This window comes from Polyergus mexicanus, unplaced genomic scaffold, assembly GCF_030449975.1.
Source record: "Polyergus mexicanus isolate NDT 795.1 unplaced genomic scaffold, iyPolMexi1.0 SCAF_2, whole genome shotgun sequence".
Taxonomy (NCBI): Eukaryota; Metazoa; Arthropoda; class Insecta; order Hymenoptera; family Formicidae; genus Polyergus; species Polyergus mexicanus.
In genome coordinates, this window is record NW_027223322.1 from 4,703,517 (window position 1) to 4,727,073 (window position 23,557).

Below are 23,557 nucleotides of genomic sequence, written 5' to 3' on the forward strand. Positions count from 1 at the left end.
AAATATACACTATTCCCCGCCATGGATTAAACAATTCGTTTGAATCACTGCGAGATTATAAAGTTTCAGCAACGAAACGGCGTTTTCTCTGATAATAATAGAAAATAAATAAATAACGTATATCGTTAAAGAGGCATGACTGAAAGACAATATATCTCAACGTTATTTTGCAACTGTTGTATATAGACATTTTTAATGACGACTTATTTTAATTCCACGTTCGACAAAATCTTTGCATATACAAAGACAAAGAAAGAGAGATATAGAGAAAAGAGAGAGAGAGAGAGAGAGAGAGAGAGAGAGAGAACAAAAATGTTCAATGCGCTCATGATATGATATAATCCAGAAAATCGCTACAAGGAAAAATCGTAAAAATACGTTTTTGCACGTGACCGATTTCTCCTGATGGATTTAACGAATCTTAGCATTAAACCGATCATTTGGACGTTCGATTCGATGCGTATATACGAATAGTAGCGCGTCCCACGATCGGCAATTCGCAATCGACTAATCCCAAGCAGAATTTAGATGCCGGCGCGAATCGGTCAGGTTACGGAGAAAGCTGTCCGATACTTCATTCTGACAAGCAGATGGACCGAATCGGCGCGATGCGGCGCATTGCGTCACTATATATCGGAGCAACGATGCCATCCTGTCGAATCGCTCCTCGAAGGACAATAACGTTTATCGTCAGCCTATCGATTTTACGTCCGCAGTCCATTACCTCGGTATTGGACGTAATCACTACGCGTTCGCTCCCTCGATAACTACAATCAGCGGAAACTTCTTTTTTGTTGTTCGCACGTTATTTACGTGTCATTCTTGTAGCTGTTTAACAATTAAATATTAGATAATTTAAAGGAGCGCGCTATTAATTACAATAGATAAGGTAATTTCTCTCTCTTTCTCTTTCTTGTCAATTTAAAAATATATTTTTTTCTAATAAAAACAAATACATTTCTCTCTCTCTCTCTCTTTCGAATTATTTATCGCGATTTGAGAGACACTGATGCAAAGAAATGCCCGACATAGAGCTATTGTCGCGAGCGAAGGGATGGCGCGGAGCAAAGCATGGCGGGGACGGGATTACAGCGGGGCAATGGACCGAACTACCCCGATTATCGGCTGAACCGGCATCCCCTATACGCGCAACCAATACGGTGTTACGAATAGTGAAGTGCGGGCTATCGTTCACCGACGGCAATATCTACCCTCGCCTCACTTGCGAAACTGCTGCCACGCTCCAGCGGTCGTGCCGCCGAACCGGATTTTCCGAAATTAAGGCGAGCGTGACACGATGGCAGCGAGCCGTGCACGATAAAGCTGCCGTAGTTGCGCGATACCTTTGACACTTGACAGCTCTCTCCCCTCCCTGCTACAAATTGATATTAGGTCGATAATATCTAGTAGGAACGTCAGATTGATATTATTTAATATCTATAACGATATTTAATATTTATTTCTTATATCAAGTGCTTAGAGAAAATATAATATCGATGTAATAATAAATATATTAATAATTATAATATAGTTACAACATATGTTTTGAGCATACATACATGTATAATTAACGTCCTATTCATCTTGAGTAATATTTTGCTTTTACAGTATTATATCTAAAAGTAGTATAATATTTCAGCATTATTTTTTCTCAACTTTTTTTTTTTTTTTTAATAATAATGCATATAAGATAATTGTAAATATTAAAAGTTCAAAACTTTACATTTTTGGAATGTTTCAATTTATATATGACTCTACGATAAATTGAAAAAAATCCTCTATTGTCTTTCGATGAATTCTTGCATTGAATAGAACACTATACCTCGTTACGATTATCGTTTAATATCAATTTATTGCTTTTTTTTGTCTATCTAATTTAGTCACTAATGAAAGCCAATAATGGCATTCTAAGTATGACCTAATTACGTAAAATATCTCTTCATTGGCCATTTCAATTCATATTCTTTCAAATATTTTCAGAATCGTTTTATAAACCATGCGGAAAATCTATCGTGCAAAATCTTAACGAGCGTTCATACAGTTTTATCGACGGGACGCAATTAAATTTGCCTCGTGACACGCGAAGGTAGAGAATAGGAGGAAGATAGATGTGCGACTAGTCGCGGAAAGGAAGAAGCTATTGCAAAATTCTGTTGCTTTCAGCAATTCGAGAGAAGGTAAATTACTGAAGAGCGAACACTCGAGATGAAAAGAGAGAGAGAGAGAGAGAGAGAGAGAGAGAGAGAGAGAGAGGAAAAGGAAGTCGCGGTGACGATGGCAGCCGCGCGTGAGATCTACTTATCCGATCTGACTTATTCAGCGTCATTTAGGCTGATATAAACGCGAATCGCGCGCATAATATCAAAATCGACGCATTTGTCGACAGCTCCGGTTCCGTTTACCGTGACAAGAGTGACAAAGAGATTTACGAGAACGAGATTAATCAAACGATTCGCGGGCGCATTTTTTCGATGCCTCGGCCAAGTTAATCCTAGAGAGAATTTAAAAAATTAAATTTGTAAATCTTAATTTTCTTTCAATCTTAATTATGCAGGATACATCAGAGAAGACTGCTACGTCTTGCGTAAAGGAGTTTTTTGTAATATCTACGTGTGCTTGATGTAGATAAATAAATGTCAGATAGGGATCAATCAATTTTATTTTTAAGCCCCGCTATTAATAATTAATTCCCTCTTGATAACTCTGCCAAATTTATTCCTTGCATAATTATCACGCTATAATTGGCTTTCCAATAAAAACGATGCAACGCGATGCGCAAACAAAAAAAAAAAATTTGTATTTTCACGACGAAACTATAACCACGGTGGGCAATATAAATCGTTAATGGACACCTCCGGGCAGTTCGGTGCAAACGCCGATAAATTTGCATGTTTAACAGGAAAGGATCATTACACAAGTTCGCGATCGTTTTCTGATTATTTCCGAGCCGCGAAAATTGATTGAATTTGTTTGATTGTTCTTCTCTATATGGGGGAAGAAAGACAAAAATTACGATCGTAACATGTATCCCTCTGTGCGATATCTTATACGCAGAGCGTAATTATTCTTTTCTAAATCCAAATTAATGAACTTTGTTTACAGATTTTATGTATCTTCGTTATCGAGGCTAAAGCTCTTGTTTATTTCTGTTTATTGTTTTATTTATTAACTCGTGCGAAAAAGATAAATTTTCCGAAAAGTCTTGGCAGTTTTAAAGGCCAAATATGCGTTGCCGGAATTACGAAATATACGGGTGAGAATTACGCGGAAACGGGACGCGCGGGAAAAAAGGGTGCTCGAAAGAAAAATAGACGGGAGAAAAGAGAGCGGAAACTTCCGCCGAAATTCTGCCCCATGTCCCTTCGGTTGTTTATATTCCGTCCTTACTCTCGCAGCCCTTTGCTCCACTTCGTACGGTCGTTCGCTTTTATTTTATTTTACCCGGACTTCGTCCTTACGATTCGGCCGCGCTCGAGCGAATTGAAAGCGGAAATTGCGAGATCCCCGCGCAATCCCTGCTTATTAAAAGCGACGAAAAGGCGGATATTAGCCACGCCAAGACTCGCTTCGATATTTTCCATGGCAATATACGTAATTGCTGGCTTTAAACATTCTCAATCAAAGTTGGAACCTGGGCCCCAATCAGTTTTCGTTCGATATCTCGATACATCTGACTTGAGAGCAGCCAGACATTCCGTAATATACGTTAATATTTTGCGCTTTTTATAGCTTTAAAGCTTTTGACTATACTATTTAACTACTTTAAAAAGTTTTTATCAAGAAATAAATTATAAGCTCTTTATTTCGAAATAGCAGATAAGTGAATTTTGAAATACGCTAACGCGTAAGTCATCATTATTTGCATTTTAATAATGACTATAAGCGGAAAGAATTATAATTAAAATAATAAAATAATTATATATTCAAAGTTAAATAATTATACGTAAAATAGCAGAATTACACAGCAAGCCATATAACATGTTGCAAAAAAACTGCGTTTTAATTACAGCGAGATATGTATAACAATCATAGTATAGCATCAGCTATATGTGCGTTATAATGTACCGCAGCATAAAATACTAAATAATGACTGTTTCACCGATCGGACTGCAAAAGCGGATCTCGCTACTCCGTAATGCAACTCGATGATTCGCGAAACATTATTAAAGGCCAGTAAACTCGGCCATGGTGCACGGTCGATTGGCCGCTGCGGTAACGAGTCGATAGAGAGAAAGAGAGAGAAACACTAGGGAAACCGACACTGCAAAATACGAACGTAATCATGCGAGTCTGATCAGGCGAGCAGGCAAATAATCGCGCTAGTCGCGAAGATTTATATCGCGAATTGTATTTCCAGTTTTATACATACTTTATTGCCGCGGGGATAGATTTTCCGCGTTGAAAAGCTGTGTTCGATTTCACTGTACGGTCGCTAATGTGTACGCGCGCAATCCTATGTAAAAATTAATTAACGCAGAAAACTTTGGAAAAATTATTGGCTTGCAAACATAAAATTCTGTATTTTTCAACGCTCGTATTACTTTCATTTAAGTCGAGGTAGCAATAAAAATACATACTTTCGAGCTAGAAATTATACTGGAGAAAACAATTACAAAGTTTCATCCAGAGTTAATCCAGAAAATGTGAAGAACGAGTTATATGTATTTACTGAATCGACAAAAGAGGAAAAACTTAGCATTTTAATCTTTTAAAAACTATTCTATGACGTATCGTAAGAATTACATAGACAACCGTTTAAAAATTAATGTTTAAATTAAATTAAGTTAAACATAAACTCTGTACATAGTATTTCTGAAATTAAACAGAAAGAAACAAATTTAATAGATTAAATAACATTTCTTCTCTTCAAAGACTATTACTTGGAAGATCAACATTTATTCTTGCACAACGTCATTTGTATATTCGACGGATTCGGCGATCAAAATGTAATGTAGTTCCAAAAACTGCATTATTGCGCGTTGACTTGGCTCTATTATTGGAAACGAGGGTGGAAAAAAAAAACAGAATAAGCAAACGGACATTAATCGCGAGTTTGTTGCGTCACTCTCGATCCGCACCGGAACGAAGGATTGGAAGGATGAGATGGAGGGTTCATCTGAATCTCGATATTCCCGTTTACGTGGCTGGAATGCAATTCCGCGGGATCCGATAAAATCGCGCTTCCATATCTCTCTCTTCTCTTCCTCGAAGGGTAAATTGTCTCTGTTCCCGACTGTTCCGTTGTTCCGGGACTGCGAATCAAGAAGTTTTGGCAACGAGCTATCTCGCGGTAACTTGAAAGGGAGAGAGGGGGGGGGGGGTGGTCGATTTTAGAGAGGAGTTCTTCCAACCCTTCGCCCTTTCGATATCGCTGTATGTTCTTCTCATCTTACTACCCTTCCCTTCTTGAAAGGGGAAGAAAGCGCATTCTTGCTGACAGACGGCAATTTGCGACATATCATAATTTTGATGGAAATATACGGTTAACGTGGAATATCTGGGATGCCAGCGAGACCGTTGCCAAGAGAACTTTGCAGACGCCGGCAAGTAGTAATGAAGAAGCGAAACGGTTTGTGTTGATAAAGCGAAATATTCGCCTCGCTACGCGATTCTGTTGGATTTATAGCGAGATAGCGAAATTTCACGTGGCTTCCCAAGATATTTGTTATTTCAGGGGAATTTTCCATAAAACTATTATTAAACTCAAGATGGCAAACAATGAGAGAATAATGTGTAACATTTATTACAGTCTCTATTTTCGAGTGAAATGCAAGAGTAAAAGAGAGAATGTGTAAACGAAAAATAATAAAATGTAGAAATGAAAAAAAAAAAAAAAATTGATTTCTATTATCGAGAAATAATAATTTACGATTATAAATAGATTCATTTATATGTTAGAAGTACTTTCTCATGCTTTTAATTTTTTTTAATCTGGGCAAGAAAAATGTCTGCAACTTGTTCGTTGCATTTCTAACAAACTGCCAAGAGAAAGAAGAACAAACTTACACATTTTCCGTGAGATATGTGTATCAATTAAAGAACGATTTATCCACGTTCGCCGTATAGAAAATCCTCCCAGAATGACGGATGCTTACATCGCGTGCGAAAGTTTTGCAGGAATAGGAGAGGGAGGGAGGGGGGGGGGAAGGGAAGACATACCTCCTCCTTCTTTCTCGCGCACGCGAGAGAAGGAAATGCGCTTTCTCAGTTCCGTTTCAATATTTCGGTCACATAGCTGAGGAGGAGAGGTTTGAGAAAGCGGCGCGAAGGACGGAAACCAGATCACGGGGGTGGGACGCGAACGGTGGAAGAAGATAGAGTTATTTTTTTTTCCGCAAAAGATACGTTCGATAGGAAGACCTCCTCCTTCCTTCGCAAAGAATCTCGCCCCAGCAAATCTTCCCCGAGAAACCTCGAACCCGTCGAAAGGCGCCGCGAAAAAGTCCCGACGAAGCCTTTTCCCGATCCTGTCTACTTTACTCGAGAATGCGCTATAGCGAGCTTACTCTCTATCGACATGCCGCGTTTTATTATCTTATACCGAGAGGAAAAAAAGTTGCTCTCGGAAAAAACAAAATTTGTTCAATTGGAAATAAAATCCACAAATCACATAATTAATATGTGATTTATATTTTTAAAACAATTTAAACATTATAATATCACGGCAATTGTATCAAAAATTCTGTTGATCTATAGTTTGTTTAATGGTTATATTTAATTTGCGGTATTGTTTAATTTAATTTGATATTTTAAAAAACTTCCTCTTTTTACAAAAATAAAATTTTTGTTGTGCAATATTTACATGATGTGACGCATACATCCGAAACAAATTTCTGAAAAAAAGGAAAATGAAATAATCGAAGGTCGACTCACCGTTTGTGTCGCAGGTCCTTCTGTTCCCCGAGGAAGGCTGGGCGAGAAGTGCGAGTAGTTCCTACTGGACCTTGACGCCTTTCTGGTGGAGTCGGAGTCGGTGCAAGGTCGTCGAAGTCGCTGGAACAAGAAGGTAAGCGAGCCGTTAAAAAAACTTACTTATTTCGCACTGTAAAATTAAAAATATATTAATCGTTGGAAAAATATAAAAATATCAATATATTAAACATCTTGTGTTTTATTCGATAATTTCGCATAATATTGTCGCAATGTAATCAATATTTCTTATCGATTTATTTATATCCGGCGGTGATCATCATCCATATCCACGTTTACGACGCGTCCTGAATTCTAACGGTCCAGAATGCGCGTCGCGTTATCCTTGCGCCGAGATAACGAGCTCGAGAACAAACCGTATACGTAAAGTGGATAAAGGCGAATAGCGAACGGAGACGGAATACCGTATAACGGGGTAAAACGAGATTTTCCTCTTCCCCCGTGTCGTACCACTTTGGGAAACTAGGGCTCGTCCAACTTTCCAGCGTCCATAGATTTCGGCGCCGTTTAAGGTCGCTGGTCGCGGCGGTCGAAGTCGATAAGAAGCTGACGATTTATAGCGATCCGTTCGATCGCGCGCACAAGAGAAAAGAGACGCCCCCATTGTCTTCTCTCGCGAATACTGAAAGCCATGATAAATTTCGAGACGAATCGGCAAGCAGGTTTACCACGCGATAAAATCGCACGTTTTATAACGCTCCATGTCGAATGTTGTATTTTTAATCTTGCGGGGACATCCTACATTCCCTCTTCGCGACAAAATTGCACGATATCTCTCGGCTAATGTTTATTTTAATTGCATGCTAATTAATATTAACAAGAGAATAATATAAGATATTTAAATATCTCGATTCTAGATTATATTATTGATAAAATATATGTGTCACTATTATTAGTAGAAAAAAGATAATTTTTATTTTCATCTTTTCATTTTATAAAATCTCATATATACATATAACAATTTCCATTATTTCGAAACAAGAAATAACGCGGAAAATATTTTTTTAGAAAAGTACTCAAATTGCACGTTAATATTAAAAAAGGAACTTTATATACGCTAAGTTATAAATAATTTTCTAAAGCTTGATTATTATATCCTTTCCTAAAATAAAATATTTAGAGAATTCGTATCGAAACTTCACTATAACCGTACCCCACAAGTCTTATGTCGATTAATGCATGGTCAAAGTTGGCTTCGGGGCATCCTTAGCATGGTGCATCGAGCATATACGTCTTCGCAAGATTGAACGGACTTTGCGAAGGCGACCAAACTTGCCTAAATATCCCTCGGCTACTGCGGAGTGTCTGCATTTCCGTCTTCCCGCTGAAATGAAGTCGAGTTACTAGATACACTGCGATCTTAGCAAACACCCGATGTACAAAGGCAGTGAATCGTGGACAAATATGTATATTTCGTGTTATCCTCTCTTTTTCTCTTTCTCTCTCTCTCTCTCTGTCTGTGTCTGTGTGTGTTGTGTGTGTATATGTAACGAAATGCCGAAGACAAACTATATTTTCCCCCTTCACATATCCTTTGACAGACTTCGGTTTACTCTCGGTTCGATTCTCGAAGAGCGAAACTCGATTTCGATCTCCAAGATAGTTGCTTGGCCAACACAAATCTCTTCTCTATTGAAATTTCCAGATAGTTTACATCGAAGTCTACCGACATCTCAAAGATCGTTATACGGATTTTCAATCGTTGTTTGGTCAACAAAAATCTTCATAGTTAAAGATATCTATATCTAAGTCGATTCGAATCTCGAAGACCGCTACTTTATTCCAAACTCCAATCGCTACCTGGTCAACAAAGGTTTGCCAAACTCAATGTTGGAACAGCGGGGACTTGGTTACATTGGGATCGATCCGAACCCCGAAGATCGCTATTTTATGCCGATCCTCGTCGTTGCTTGGTCAACAAAAGCTTTTACGACAGGTTGAAATGCGACGACAGTACGTACCAGGCCGTTGGTCGAGAAAATCTCGCTCATTTATCTTCATCGGGGACTTCGACCTTCGATGCAATCGATTGCAATCAAATCCAAACCGATCGAGAATACTCGACAGATACGTTGCGGTGAGCGCTATCAATTCATCGATAATGAACCAATGCATACTCCAGAAATAAACAATATCTCGAGAGTATCGATACTACAATGCACACTAATTATCTATGCAATTAATATCGCTAATTGATATATGTGATATTACTAATTGATATTCAATCTCATTCAGTTTATTGTTCATTTTAATAAATTAATGAATATTTACATATATCAAAGCGTTCTTACATTACATTATAATTTGTTTCTTTTTTAATTAATGCACATTTATTATATATTATTATTAAAAGCATTCATTAGTTATAATATTTAATTTCGCTAAGTTACACAATTCTTTCTTAATTAATAAACATTTATTATAAAAATAGTAATTGATTGGACAAATTTAATCAAGTTAATATACATATACATATAATATGTGTGTGGGGGGGGGGTATGCACGCGCGCGCGCGCGCGTGTGTGAATATGTAGGTATATGTATTGAATGTGGCACTTAGTTTAGTATTTTTTTCAGTTGTTACATTTATGTCAAAAATAGTTAATATTCGAGATTATCGATATCATTGCGCATTGTAATAACTAAGAGGTCAAGGATCGAGAAATATCATCACGAGAGCGCATCGATTAGCTACTATGCACATTATCTATATAAAGCAAGCGATATCTATGTGCTTTCCTTCGGCAATTCGCATTTTCTTTTGCACGCCCTTCCCTTCTCCTTCGCGGAGAAGCAAAGTCGGAGCAACTCGGCGCGGATTTTGAGCCGAGTGTCGGATTCGCCGACGCTCACTTCAATAGGGGCCGTTTAAACTTTTAATGATCGTCGCCGGTCCTCGAGCGGCATCCTTGCCGGAATAAGCCCCTCGAGTCGACCGTGCGCGGATGTTGGTGAGTTCTGCTGCCCTTTCTCTCCTTCCTCTCCTTCCGCCCCTATCTTTTACTCTTCTCTTTTTCTTTCTTTGTAGGAAAAAACTGTCTCTCTTCTCGGACACTTACTTCTTTTACCAACAACTTTTATAATGCTTATTATTTTTATTTTTATTCGCTTGATTCGCGAATGCATATAATCAATTTGAACATTGAAAGAACAGTGAAAGAGTATCTTTTAAAAATATGATATCTATAATAACTCAAATGTACAATACTTTCGCGTATATAAATATATTCTTCAAAAATGAAAAAAAAAAAATATATATATATATATATATATATATATATATATATATAACTTTCGATACATATGTCAAGAATAGAATAGAATACTATTTTATAGAATACTATTTTTGATGAGGATTTGAAAGAAAAATAATATTAATAATAAATTTTCTTGATTGAAAAAGAATAGTTTGTATAAAAACGTACAAATAATATAAATGTATGCTCACTTTATTAACATTATTAATCTAAGAATATTATTATAAAAACCGTTTTCTTATTGAAATGATTAAAATTATAGGAAAAATTATTTACATATCTCTCTCTCTCTCTCTCTTTCTTTTTTAGTAAAAATTTGGCAGAAAATTCGTTGTAAAATACTATAATGGAATGTACTTTATCGTATATACTATCTCTTCTCTCTATCATTAAAGGGGCAGCCCAACATCTTTCGTCACCAGTCGAGCGGAATTCCCCCTAGTTTTCCCCATTCTCTCCCTCCGCAATTTCCCCCCTCGTTCATCGCTTCGATGAAGATCGTAGTCTAAAGACATGGGTACGTAACTAACGACGATCGTCAATTAACCTAACAATGCGCATTCAAAATGATCAGATGGCCCTCAAAAGTCTCAAATCGGCATTTAAGGTTCAATTACATCAAAAATCTCACCATCTGAAAATACTTGTAATTCCGCACGCATTTTGACAAAATCAACAATTTTTTTCGATCATTACAATAATACAGAATTATAAGGACTTTGCGAGAAGAGACAAAATAATATAATTAAAAAATAGCTTCCCTTTCTCTTTACAAAAAGTGAGATAATATAAACAGCCTTCGCGAATTTTTACAAGAGGATAGCAAACGGTAAGATCGCTTCCTTACGAGCGCTTTTTGTACGCATACACAATGGCTCGCCACCCCTGCTTGAGTAAGAATATCGAGGATGTGCGCTTGAGGGTCGATTTTCTCCTCGAGAGTTACATCGAAAAACGTTAAAACGAAAAGGGGGCGAGCTAAGACGACGAATTGATAGCTCTTTGTTTATATTCGGCGTATCAAAATCGATTGTACTTTCTTCGATATTTTCTTCTTTCATTCCACACATATATAAAATATCTAGGATATTTTATTTTTTAAATATCTAGGATATTGTTCCTTTTATCTAGGTTCTTCTACTAACTTAAATATGAAATTTTAATCGCATTATTATAATATTTTAATCCGCGATGTAATTGTGTTTCAGGTACAGTACTCAAGCAAAGATGGTAGACACGGGCACGGGAACGCTTTACATTATCGGCTCGTTCAAGAGGATGACGACCGATCCTGATTTTAAGGTACAAAATTATATAATCCATATGCGTAATTAAATTTATTAAATTAATTCTTTAATTACTTTATACTTTTTGTTAATTTCCGATTTAGTTTTTTTATCTTTGATCTGCTTATCAAAAGATAATCCGTGCCAAAAGATGTATCACCTTCTAATTCGTAAAACTTCAGAAATGCTGTATCTTATATTGCTATTAATGAAAAATATAACAAATTGTGAGATGATCCCTTCGTAAATTTCATCAAAGTTTGTTCATTGGCTCCCGTTAATTATAAATAAACTCGCGGAGCAAGCTTGTCGTAAGCAGAGAAATAATCTTTAACCTTTTCCAAAAAATTACACTACGCTATATTTTTCTATACTTTCATCATTTAACCTTGATCTAAAATTAGAATTCTCCTCTTCCCTCTCACACAAACACAGTAATAATATGTCCATAAATATATTATAAATATAGATAGATAAATCAAATAAAAGTTTTCTTTTATTAAAAATTCAATTTTTCAGTTCTATTAATTCAATTCTATTTTTTAATTCAATTTTAACTTTTTAATATATATATATCTTTGTTTTTACACTTATACAGGGTGTCCGACATGTAAGTAGCCAAACGAAAACTGGAGATAAGATCGGGTCAACCTGAAGCGAAAAGTCCTATACCATTTTGCTAAATTCGCAATAATTATTATGTTATTAATTAAAATGTCTGAGCCAATGATTGTGAGATGCGTGAGGAGCGGTACGCCGGAATCGATAGAAATGTAAAATGACTTACTTGTTTATGTCTCTTAGCGTCGCAAGTATCAGCTGAGCGAGAGAGGCGGAGTCACGTGGCGAGCGACACCGCGCCGAAAAATAATTATCACGCATCGAGTGACGAGCGATGTCACCGCGCCGGAAAATAATTATCCTCTCGAATTGTTTTTTCGATGGCAAGACAATGATGCTCTATCATTTCCACACCACCTTGCGGTAGATAACTATGCATACGAGAAGGAGGACGACATTTCGAATTTTTACATTAATTAAATATTGAGAGTTGATTAGGCCTACAGGGGAAACTACTATAAAAAAGCGCACCAAGCTATCTACCGCAAGGTGGTGTGGAAATGATAGGGCATCATTGTCTTGCCATCGAAAAAACAATTCGAGAGGATAATTATTTTTCGGCGCGGTGATATCGCTCGTCACTCGATGCGTGATTCCGCCTCTCTCGCTCAGCTGATACTTCCGACGCTAAGAGACATAAACAAATAAGCCATTTTACATTTCTATCGATTCCGGCCTACCGCTTCCCACGCGCTCATTGGCTCAGACATTTTAATTAATAGCATAATAATTATTGCAAATTAGCAAAATAGTATAGGACTTTTCGCTTCAGGTTGACCCGATCTATCTCCACTTTTCGTTTGGCTACTTACATGTCAGACACCCTGTATATGTTGTAAATTAGAGATATATATAATTCTTATTACAAAAATAAATTTTAATTCTCTTTTATAAATTTTTTGTGTGTTTTATTTCACGATACTTAATAATGGTCTCGGAAGAATAATATTCGCATGATCCTTTCAAAAGCTGTGACAAACATTTTATCGGGAGCTCGCAGTCTGCCCGGCTAATCTGCAGATTGTCGGATTACAAGGAACTTTGTCTCTGCGTAATAATTTTGCTTGCGACGCAGTCGCTTCACAGTATCAAATTTGCGATCAACGAATCTCTGTCATATGCGTCTCCGCATAAATATCGCAGTGAATACACGCGTGCATTTTTTTTTTTTTTTCGATGCTTCTATCACAAGGCACGGAAGCAAAACGTAGGAATAATTAAATAAATATATAGCAACGTGGAAAACTTTATATAATAACGCGCGCGCGTTCGCCGTTTGCGTTTCCGCAGTTACGAAAAAACAGGTCGCGCGTTTTTTGCAAGCAAATTAAACAAATTAAAAATTCGTTCCCCTTTCGCGACGGATGTCCATCCCGATGTGAGTTAACAAAATCGCTTGACGTTTGTAAAAAAATATATAATATATATTTCTCTTTGGCATGTTGTCAAAATGCGCGTAACCGCGTGATGCTGCGGTATTTTCTGACAATAAATTTCATATCAAAAGCATACAAAATAACAGTTATCGAATTTATCACAGGGAATTATTACGTTACTTAAACATTCACCGTCATAATCGCATATCTGTCGGCAACATATATTAAAAAAATACAATTCATCGCAATCGTTAATCTTTTTATTGAAGGAAAAAAAAAAACTTCGCATTCACTCATCGTTACAATTACGCCGATTAACTCTTACACGTTGAAAACATATTAGTTCATAGCCTTTGACTTTTTTCAATTTCCGCTTTCTGAAGAGTCAAATACGGGAATCTGGAATAAGAGCTTCGGAGGATAACTGTCGGCCGACAAAAGGCGTGAAGGCGTTTCACATGTGTTAGTGGCACGCCTCGGGGACGCGTTTTCGCGACGTTTATTGAGCCAGCGGGAGAAAAGTCACGTCGCGAATAGACTTTTTCTGCGAGAGAGAGAGAGAGAGAGAGAGAGAGAGAGAGAGAGAGAGAGAAGTTCGGACATACGTACATACGTACCAAATGTTAAAGTGTGCACCCACTGTGCACCCCGACAACGGAGGAGCCGTATAGAGTTACCGCGGGATTTTATGATCGTACTAAAACCCGAAAGCTGTAGCATGTACAGCAGCTTCTGTACATGTTGCCGAATGCATACCGAAAATGTGTATCAATAGGTTGCTTGCCCGAACCACCGCTCAAATAATACACGCGTATCCGCGGCTATAACTGTCGCGCATGCAATTTTGATGAAGAGATTCAGAACTTGAATAAAAAAAAAATAAAAATAAAAGAAACATCGATCGATGTCGTGTTAGAAATTGGCGCGGATTCGGGCTTTTGCCTCTGTATTCTATCCATCGGAGTTCATCAGATTGTGTCATAAATATTATTTCTAGAAATAACACAGAAACACGAGTTACAAAATATTTTTGAATGTAAATTACTAAAGGAGTTCCGGAACGTTTTAATTAACACGGACATGTTTTATGGTAATTTTTTTTTCCACCACTCGTTAACTTTTAATAACAAATAATCCGACTAAGAGATCTAGGTGAATGTTTTTAGCCGTGCTTTTCCACGCATAAAAAGAAACAAGTATAAATTCGTGTTTCAGAGAGTCAGAGAAATAAAATGTACAAGTATGCAAAAAATATATAATTAGAAATATTTCTCTCTTTTTACTTCATTATTCGTTTTATATATTATTATAATAGAATCACTATTATCATTAAATTTTTATAAATGTTAAACCGTGCGCGGAGATGTATCGCGAGAGTATAAAATTTTCTCTTTCTCTCTCCCTTTTTCTTCTCGAATTTTCTACGCGAGAGCAACGCGATGATATCACATCGATCTGCTTGCCGCTCTGTTACAGCTGTACCTCACGTCGAACGTCTCGTCGAGCGACTTCAACATGGGTTACAGTATGACAGGCACGCTGGAGCGCGGCTGCAAGAAGACTAACTCTTTCCAGATGACCCACTTTGCGGTGATACGGCGACGGGACTACGAGAAGGCATACGAGGACCCGAATCCCACCTAGTGTCCGTCCACACCCACGCTCTCCGAGTGTGGGGATTGCGAGCATTACACATAGTTGGGAGGCAAGGGGCCGTCGGGAAAAGAGAGAGAGAGAGAGAGAAAGAGGGACACAGATGCCCTTCCGCATAAATGTATCGCGCGAGGAAGCGCTACATCCGCCGCTCCATGAATGCTGGCAAGAAGTCGCTCTTGGGCGCGAGATCGATCGCGAATTCTCGGAAATCCCGAAACTCCAGGTTAGGTCGGTAAACGGCCTTTACGATATGACGGATCGCGATATTTGATCGCGAATCGTCTGTGAGATGGAGAACTTTCTGTATTTGCAGAAGTATTTGTGTAACATTAGATCGCTAAATTGCCCGTGTTAAATATTTCATTTATTATTTGCTTCTAAAGGAAATATAGTAGAAAATAAGGCGTAGACAAAAAATGCGGACAGAAATGCAAAAAAGTAAGAAGTACGGAGGGAAAAGAATAAAAAGCGCGTGAGAAGAAAGATAAATACCGTAATTGGAACGGCATCTACATTTCTCTCACAAGACGTTATAAGGATGGAAGATAATCAAAATTGGGTGTGAAGGGGGAAGCTTTAATTCGCGCAAAATCAACATTAGCTCGTGGTAATAAGAGATTATAGAAATGAAGAGGCGGAAGAGAAATATCAAGATAGAGTAGTTATGAGGAAACAAGGATAGCTTTATACACATTAATAAAGATATTTCTCTCACGCAAGAATTTCTTCTACGAAAGATAAACCTTTAATAGAATCTCTTGGTAAACAAATTTTTTAAAAATAGCAAAATATACAGATATATATATATATATATTTTGCTTCGGCATACGACTTGTATAATTTTTATTTGTTTACTAAAGCCTACGTCAAGATTCAATTAGCGGTTTAATGGGTTACACCGGTATCTCTGTTATCTCGAATTTTCAAGACACGTCATTTTCGTATGTCAATGAATTCGAGATTAAACAAGACCTGACAGCGGCACACTTTGAAAAGGTAAGAAGAAAAATGAAGATCGAATCGTTATTATCGCGGAGAAACGAAATACCAAAGCCGAGCGTGTGACGGCCCTGCGCGACAGAGCCAAAACGTCCAAAAATAGTCCTTAATTTAGATCGAATTAATTAGCTCTTAATGAAGATCGCGATAAACGATGCGTATATCTATAAGCGAAGAAGAGTATACAAACGGGATGACGTTGATCGGGAAGATACGGGAACTGTTTTACCAAAGTACTAGCACATAAGTCACTTGCAACTTTCTTCAACGCGATAACCCGAGATCGCGATAATGCAATCTCTTTCAATCTAACAAGGTACACTGCTTCTCATCGACGCATCGATGGCCGCCACCGCCGCCGCCGCTTCGTCGAGATTAATAAGCGACTAAGGCTTTTTCTCGGTGAATTCATGACGATTCAGTTGCCTAGCGTAGAATTATATGTGCCAACACAAAGCCATCGTTGACGAGCACTGTACCTGACAATTATTACGAGTCAGAGCGCAAAAACTGAACGCGATATTGAAAGCTCGAGCCGGACGCGAAACGATATTTCCAGCCCCATTTCACGCTTAATCTACATGTTGACATATATGTAGAGTCCAAAAGACATTTAAAAAGAATCTATAGAATCAAGCGATTAAGATACAAGAAAAGAAAAGAGATTCAAACGTCTTGGCGCAACGCACGACACCACATTGTCAATTGGCAGTTTTCTGAAATAACAAATTGTTCAGTTTCTATAATTTAATTTCGTTACAATATGAATTCACATAAATTAAAAAAAAAAAATAGATAATCAAAAGATTTTATCAGCAAAAAATATATTGTTCTCCCTCTTCGATATTTATCATAATATATAAAAGTTTGCTTTGTCTCTTTAATTCTTGAATATATAGATTAATGACTCCGAAAAGATTAAGAATTCACTTGATTTATAACTTTAGTTATCAATTGGTTTATTCGATCGTATCTTTGCCCATGGACAGTTATTGCATTTTGAGTTTGATGGTTCGCAGGGATGGAAAATTTCATATGCCGGGGCCCGTGTCAGAGAACGCTGGTTATAAATATCGTTTCCCCGGTCCAGGCTTTATAAGCAGTATATATAGCTATGTAGCGTGTAGCCGGCTTACAAGGTATTTCAAAGCTTGTTACGCGCCCCTTTCTTTGAGCCATCGCCGACGGACGTCGCTCAAGGAAAGAAGAAAGCCCCGCGAGAGAATGAGAGCTTCGCTGCACCGACGCCGGACACAAAGCGAGAGATCTCTCTTATCTTACGTTACCTTACATATAGGATCATCGTGAGCCGGTGTTGTAACGCATAACACGATACTTATTTTTGCTAAAGAGTAGAAAGTCGCTCGCACCAGTCACACGATGCATCCCGGTAAAATCTAAGTCAGTGCTCGCCGATCGTTCGTTCGAAATAAAAAATGGCTATCTACGAGTCGAAAGAAAACAGGAAGAGCCATCATCGATAAAATGTAAGATATTCAAGATTTGCACAACGAGAGTCTTTCTTTTTCTATATTATATTTATAAATACGAGATTAATTTGTGTTAGCGAGTAAAGTTACGATTTTATGTCGCGTTTAAATGATGTAAATTTATTGTTACTTAGCGCTTTTTTCGCCAATATTGTCAATGTTATCCATGTTACATCACACGATTCGAATCGATCTTCTACAATATATAAGAGTTTCAATGGCAGAAATATTTCTTTCAATAACGGTGAACACATTCCAAACGCAGATTATTGAATATTAAGCATTTATTCATATGTAGGAGTAGAAATTAATTTTATTTAAAACGAAAAATTAAATTTGATATATTTATATCCTAATTTGTAAAATCAATTAAATATTTTATATACAATTTTAATTAACATACAAATAATTATTTTACATTGGTTATTTTTACTTCAGAAACAGCTTACCCAGATATTTTTATTTTCTATTTTAAAAAATATTTCTATATTGCCCATCTCTGTTTACTTTTTAGAAGCAATGAACGCGACGAACGAGCGGTCGAAAATTCTACTATAATGAAAACTTGTGCGTAAACTTCTTCGACAAGAATCTAGTACCTTCCGCTTTTGCTCAAAAAATTATCTAATGCCAAAATAAATATTACGTGCAATAGAACGCAAGGAAGTTAAGTCGTTTACATTTTGATATTAGAATATGTGTTAAGAGTTTCCTCGTTTAACTATCAGGATAAAGTAAAATGCATTTTTCGGCAAATTATGAAGAGCGCTATTCTAGATTATTTATCTCAAAAACGCATTTATGAATAATTATTAGCGTAAGAATCTCCCCAGTCCAACTAATCCTTTCAATATCGATATAAATATCCTGAAAATTTCTTTCTGTTAATTCTATCTTCAAATTTCTTTAAAATTTTGATAAATGAACGAAAGGAATATTTTGATATATCTTGAATATCAAAATAAAAATAAAGAGAATAATTTAATAATCGTCGAAATACAATGATAATATTTAAAGAATTCCTTTTTTAGGATTTTTAATAAATCACTATTAATCTTTAAACATTTTTGAGTTGCATAATTTTAAATTATTAGAGACGTTTGATTTTTAATGTGTAACAGATAAGGGAAATTAATGTGCAATACATATATGACGCAAGAATACTGAAAGATTCGTTGTGACTCATTGTTTTAATTTTCCTTTGCTTTAATATTGCCGACATGCCGACATGCCGACGCTTTTCTCAAATTAGTGTAAATAAAGGCAATCGAATCCAATGGGATTTCTCGGGCCTCTCGTTCGAATAGAATTACATGTTACGGGGTTTAGTAATTCAAAATGTTGGGAAGAAGTCTTTACACTGTTTCTTTCAGCAATGTTTATACGCGATACTTAAAAAAACTCAACGCTCTGACAAAAATTTTAATTACTGAAAAAAGAAATACTTTTGTAAGTTTATGTTGCTCATTATATAACAAACTCTCGTTAGTTTGAATCCTCCTCCACTTTGGAGAGAGAGAGAGAGAGAGAGAGAGAGAGAGAGAGAGAGATATCTTTCTCTATCATGACCTACTATTAGTTTCAAGTTCCTCCGAATTTGCTCTAACGAGAGTTTATTACATTCGTGCTTTACCACTGTATATGTGTATAGGGATTACGTTCGTTATTACACTACCTTCATTATTTGGATTGCGAAAGTCAAATAGGAAATCGATAAAATAAATGTATCACTGCATGTACATATGGTATATATGATGTGTATAAAAATCCGTACATATATACAGTCACATACACACATACACACATACAATAATAAACTTTATAAGTAGATGAAATTTTGCAAGATCCTCGTCGATGTTGTAAAACGTTAGATTATTACTCGTCAGAGATGCTTTTTTTAGCCGATCTAGTCCTTAGATTTAGCACGGACCGCCCGTCATAGCTAGATTGTTTTCGAGATAGCGATAGATTATGTATACCGAAGGAATTACACCGAGAACACTCGTAAAGTAAAATATTTTACGAGCTCTTATAAGCTCGTTGATGAGCATTTTACTTTTAATAGTATCCTTGTTCCGAAAGATATTTCTCTAGGAAAACATGGCGCTTCGTTCGATCCATCTTTCATCTTACTTGGCGAGAAGCCTCGCTTCCATTCCGAGGCATCACGCCTCCTAAATTCAACAAAGGAATTTCCGTCGCCGAGCGAGCGAGTAAACTCAAACGAGACGACGGCGTCTCGCTTAGCTTTCTGACTTTAAGATTCATGACCGTCAGTTTATGACCGCTCTTAGTCGACTTGGACTAACAATAAGAAGAAGTCGATCTATGAGCGTATAACTTGTTAACATCCCCAGAGAAATGTCACACATATTTAATATTCTTCTATACTATCTGTGTGTCGTTTACGATCGAAATTTCCGGTGGTTTCCAAAATATTCGCAAAACACGACAAATATTTCTGATTGTTGCTGCGAAGTGCAACGAAATATTATCGATATTATAATATCAAAAAATGTATCAGATGGATTTCATCTATTATATATCCATTATGTATCCAAATCCATTATATAGTGAACAAAAAAAATTTAGACTCGATTTTTTTCTTCAATAAAAATACGAAATGTAAAACTTTTTTCAATCACAAAAAATTAAATTTTATTTTATTCAAATCATTTAAATGCCATTAAATTTTCAATTAAATCTATTTTTTAATACGTATTTAAAAATTATGAAAAAATGACAAATTAAGAATTCTCGCTGTTCGTAGTATATGATTGTATGAATTTGAAACATTCCTATAATTATTATTTTGACGTATCATTGATATAACACGCTCTGTATATTATTGAATTCGTGCTCGCTGCGAGAGTTCTCGGTTTCTCCTTCGGCAGAATAATAATATTATTGTCTCGCCAAAAACGTAGTGGTCGTGTTTTCACTTTTCGAGATAGTCTTCTATAGTCTTCTAGAATGATTTAAGTAAACACATACGTCCGATATCACGGTCCCTCCTAACTACTTAGCCGTAGCTGGACCCACTGATGCACGCTTCCTACGAATCTAAAAAGGAGTCACTTACTTCGTCTTCGAGCTGCACAACGGGTCTCTAGTCTATCTTATCGCGTCACGCTATCTAATTACATTCGAATCGTCTAAGATGTATTTAAAAAATCTTTAGACATATATATATTTTTTGATAGATACATTTATGATTCTGTAAATATATAAATATTTTTTCAAAAATATTTAATTCAAATTATAAGATATTTCTTCGAGAGATCTGTTTTTATTAAAGAATTTAATTTTATATCAAATCACATTTTAAATATATTAAATCATATGATTCATAAAGTATTTAAAAAATTTATTGACACTGATATATCTTGATTTGTTTGACACTTACATAAAATTGAAACTCCTGTATAGTTTGGTTTAAAAAGGTATATTACTTAAGAAATTTCAGTTTATATTATTAACCATGATTAAGATCGTATGATTATTATAATAAAGCCAAAAATGATGTGATATAATAATACAAAAATTTTATAGCATCTTTAATCCTTTTTCGACACGATATGTAATAAAGATTGCGTATTCACTTCCAAACGTCAAATTTTATTATATTAAAGAAGCGGAACCTCTTAAAATCGATCTCGGCGATTCGAATGTAAAATAGGAAGCGTGCCGTATCCTATCTTCGAGATGTAGCGAAAGTATAAACGTAGAGAACGCCAAATAATAATCGTAGCGAAGTCAATGGTCGCCGTCTTGGTCGTGTCTCATCACCGCGCGTCGCGACGTCGTCGACGCTTCGCTTCTCGTTCCTCTCCGAGAATCGATCTCGATATGTATTTCGCCTTTTTCTCTCTATCCTTCTCTCGCTCCTCCCCGTTGGAACGTCAGTCGAATCTTTACCGCTCACATAAACGTCGATCGGTAAATTTTATTTTTTCTAGGCGGCAAAGATCCTCGACTAGCGATCTCGCGGTCTTTGAATAGCGCACGCGTGGGAACGTCGCGACGGATCGGTGATGATTTTCGTTTAGGATGCGACAGTCTTAATATCAATAGAGATTGAAATTAATGATCGAAAAATAAAATATTTCGAGCAAACGTATGTTTAATTCAAAGCTTAGATTTTGAACTTTCTACTCTAAACGTTTCAGTTTGCGATTTTTAATATCGTGAATGTTGTGTTCTAAATACGGTAAACTCGCAGGCAACGAAAATTAAGCCAAGATAATTCAAAATAAAAACTGCTATAATTTGTTGGCTTAGATAACGCGTGCATGAAGTAGCTTCATTATTTTTATTGTGTATCTAAATATTATGCTAAAATCATTTTGAGATAATGATCCATATGTATATAATATCGCAATATTAGTTATGGCTTTTTGATTTTTACCGTGCGCTCACATCAATCTTCAAATTAGAATAATAATGTGCAAAATTAGGCAGTTACATTTTGCATCAGTAAATATAAATAAACGTGCGCGTTTATTCGTTTATTAAATATTCGCTTATTGTTAGTCAGGATTTTATGTAAATGATATATGGTAATAAATCACAAAGATGCATATCTTAAATTTGATTTCGTTAAGTTTATGTTGCTGCGAATGATCGAGCGACTGTTGCATCCGTGTCTCGTCGTGTAATCGATGTGTAGTTACATAGCAAATAGAGAGAATTAAGAAGAATGTATCCTTGTAACTGCTAAACGGATTATGATACTATATCTATCTTAAGACGAGATGAAAGAAGGAAGAAAAATACGAACGAAAACATTCGTATTCTCAAAGCAATGGCTGTGATTCTCATTAATTAATCGATAAAAATCGGTTCATATTATATTCGCGACATTATATATATAAAATATATATATATATATAGATATTATATATTATATATACATATATATAGATTACGGCGATATATTTAGTGATAAAAGGCATGATATTTTGCACTGTTGCGTTTCACGTCTCTTTTCTTCTCTCTCTCTCTCTCTCTCTCTCTCTCTCTCTGGCTAATCGAAATTTATGGTCGCGCGCCTCTTCGCGACGGCGGCGGCGGTGGCTTTATTTTTTTATCTGGTGCTAAATCCTAGAGAGTACCAGCGCATGCGATTTCGTTGATCGAGACATCGATCGGTCCCTAGGTGTCGGATATTGAAGCCGGTAGAATTTCAACGGCGTAGACACGCAAAAATGATCTGTAAAACGCTAGTCTGAAATACGAGGTGATATTTTACGAGGTGATTCATGAATGAAAGCAGAGTAATAACCCGATACAAATGGTGGTTTTTAAAATATAGTTTTTTTCGTTATTGCGCGAGTATGATAGTTTGTTTATTATATTTGTTTATATTTATTTATATTAATTTTTTTATAAAATTACTAGTATAATTTTATAGAACCAATTTGTATAATGTATTATTCTACTTTCAGAATTAGAAAATTAAAATCATCATGACATTAATATTAAAATCATCAATAACTAAAGATTTCACAATCGTTGCACGAAGCTCTATTTTTACCATATATGTATATATGTATATCACGTTGTTAAAATATCGTCGTCTATTTCAAACTTTGTTCTGGATATTTTTTTGCAAACTGCAAAAAATGCGAAACGTTTTCTCGTGTTTGCAGCGCGAGAAATTGAACTCGGCAAAATTATATTGGTTTTAAATCCTATGGTGGAATAATTTTGTGGTGGAAATTCTGTGGTTACTAGTATAACCGACGTTCGCGTATCGACGAACGATTGCTCACTGCTTTCGCATTTGATTGAGAATCAAATCTCGGAATCAAAGCCGTTAGCGCAATAGCTCCTAAGGTCTCTCTCTGCGAAGCCCACCGTCAATGCGTAACGCACACACGATTCGTTTAACAACCGTACGTCTAATTAATCGATTAGGCCGTAGGCTTAACGAGCGCGGT

The 23,557-nt window shown here is 36.3% G+C and overlaps 1 protein-coding gene across 2 annotated transcripts in view; it reads left to right on the forward strand.

Moving 5' to 3' along the window:
* LOC138944679 (uncharacterized) overlaps positions 1–17,910 on the forward strand; it is a 38,142-nt gene extending 20,232 nt beyond the window's left edge. For both annotated transcript variants that reach the window (XM_070315550.1, XM_070315551.1), the window contains exons 3-5: positions 6,888–7,006; positions 11,396–11,489; positions 14,947–17,910. In XM_070315550.1, coding sequence (XP_070171651.1) covers positions 6,888–7,006; positions 11,396–11,489; positions 14,947–15,114 — 381 coding nt within the window. In that variant the 3' untranslated portion in view covers positions 15,115–17,910. The remainder of the gene's footprint in view (positions 1–6,887; positions 7,007–11,395; positions 11,490–14,946) is intronic.
* Positions 17,911–23,557: the final 5,647 nt, after the last annotated feature.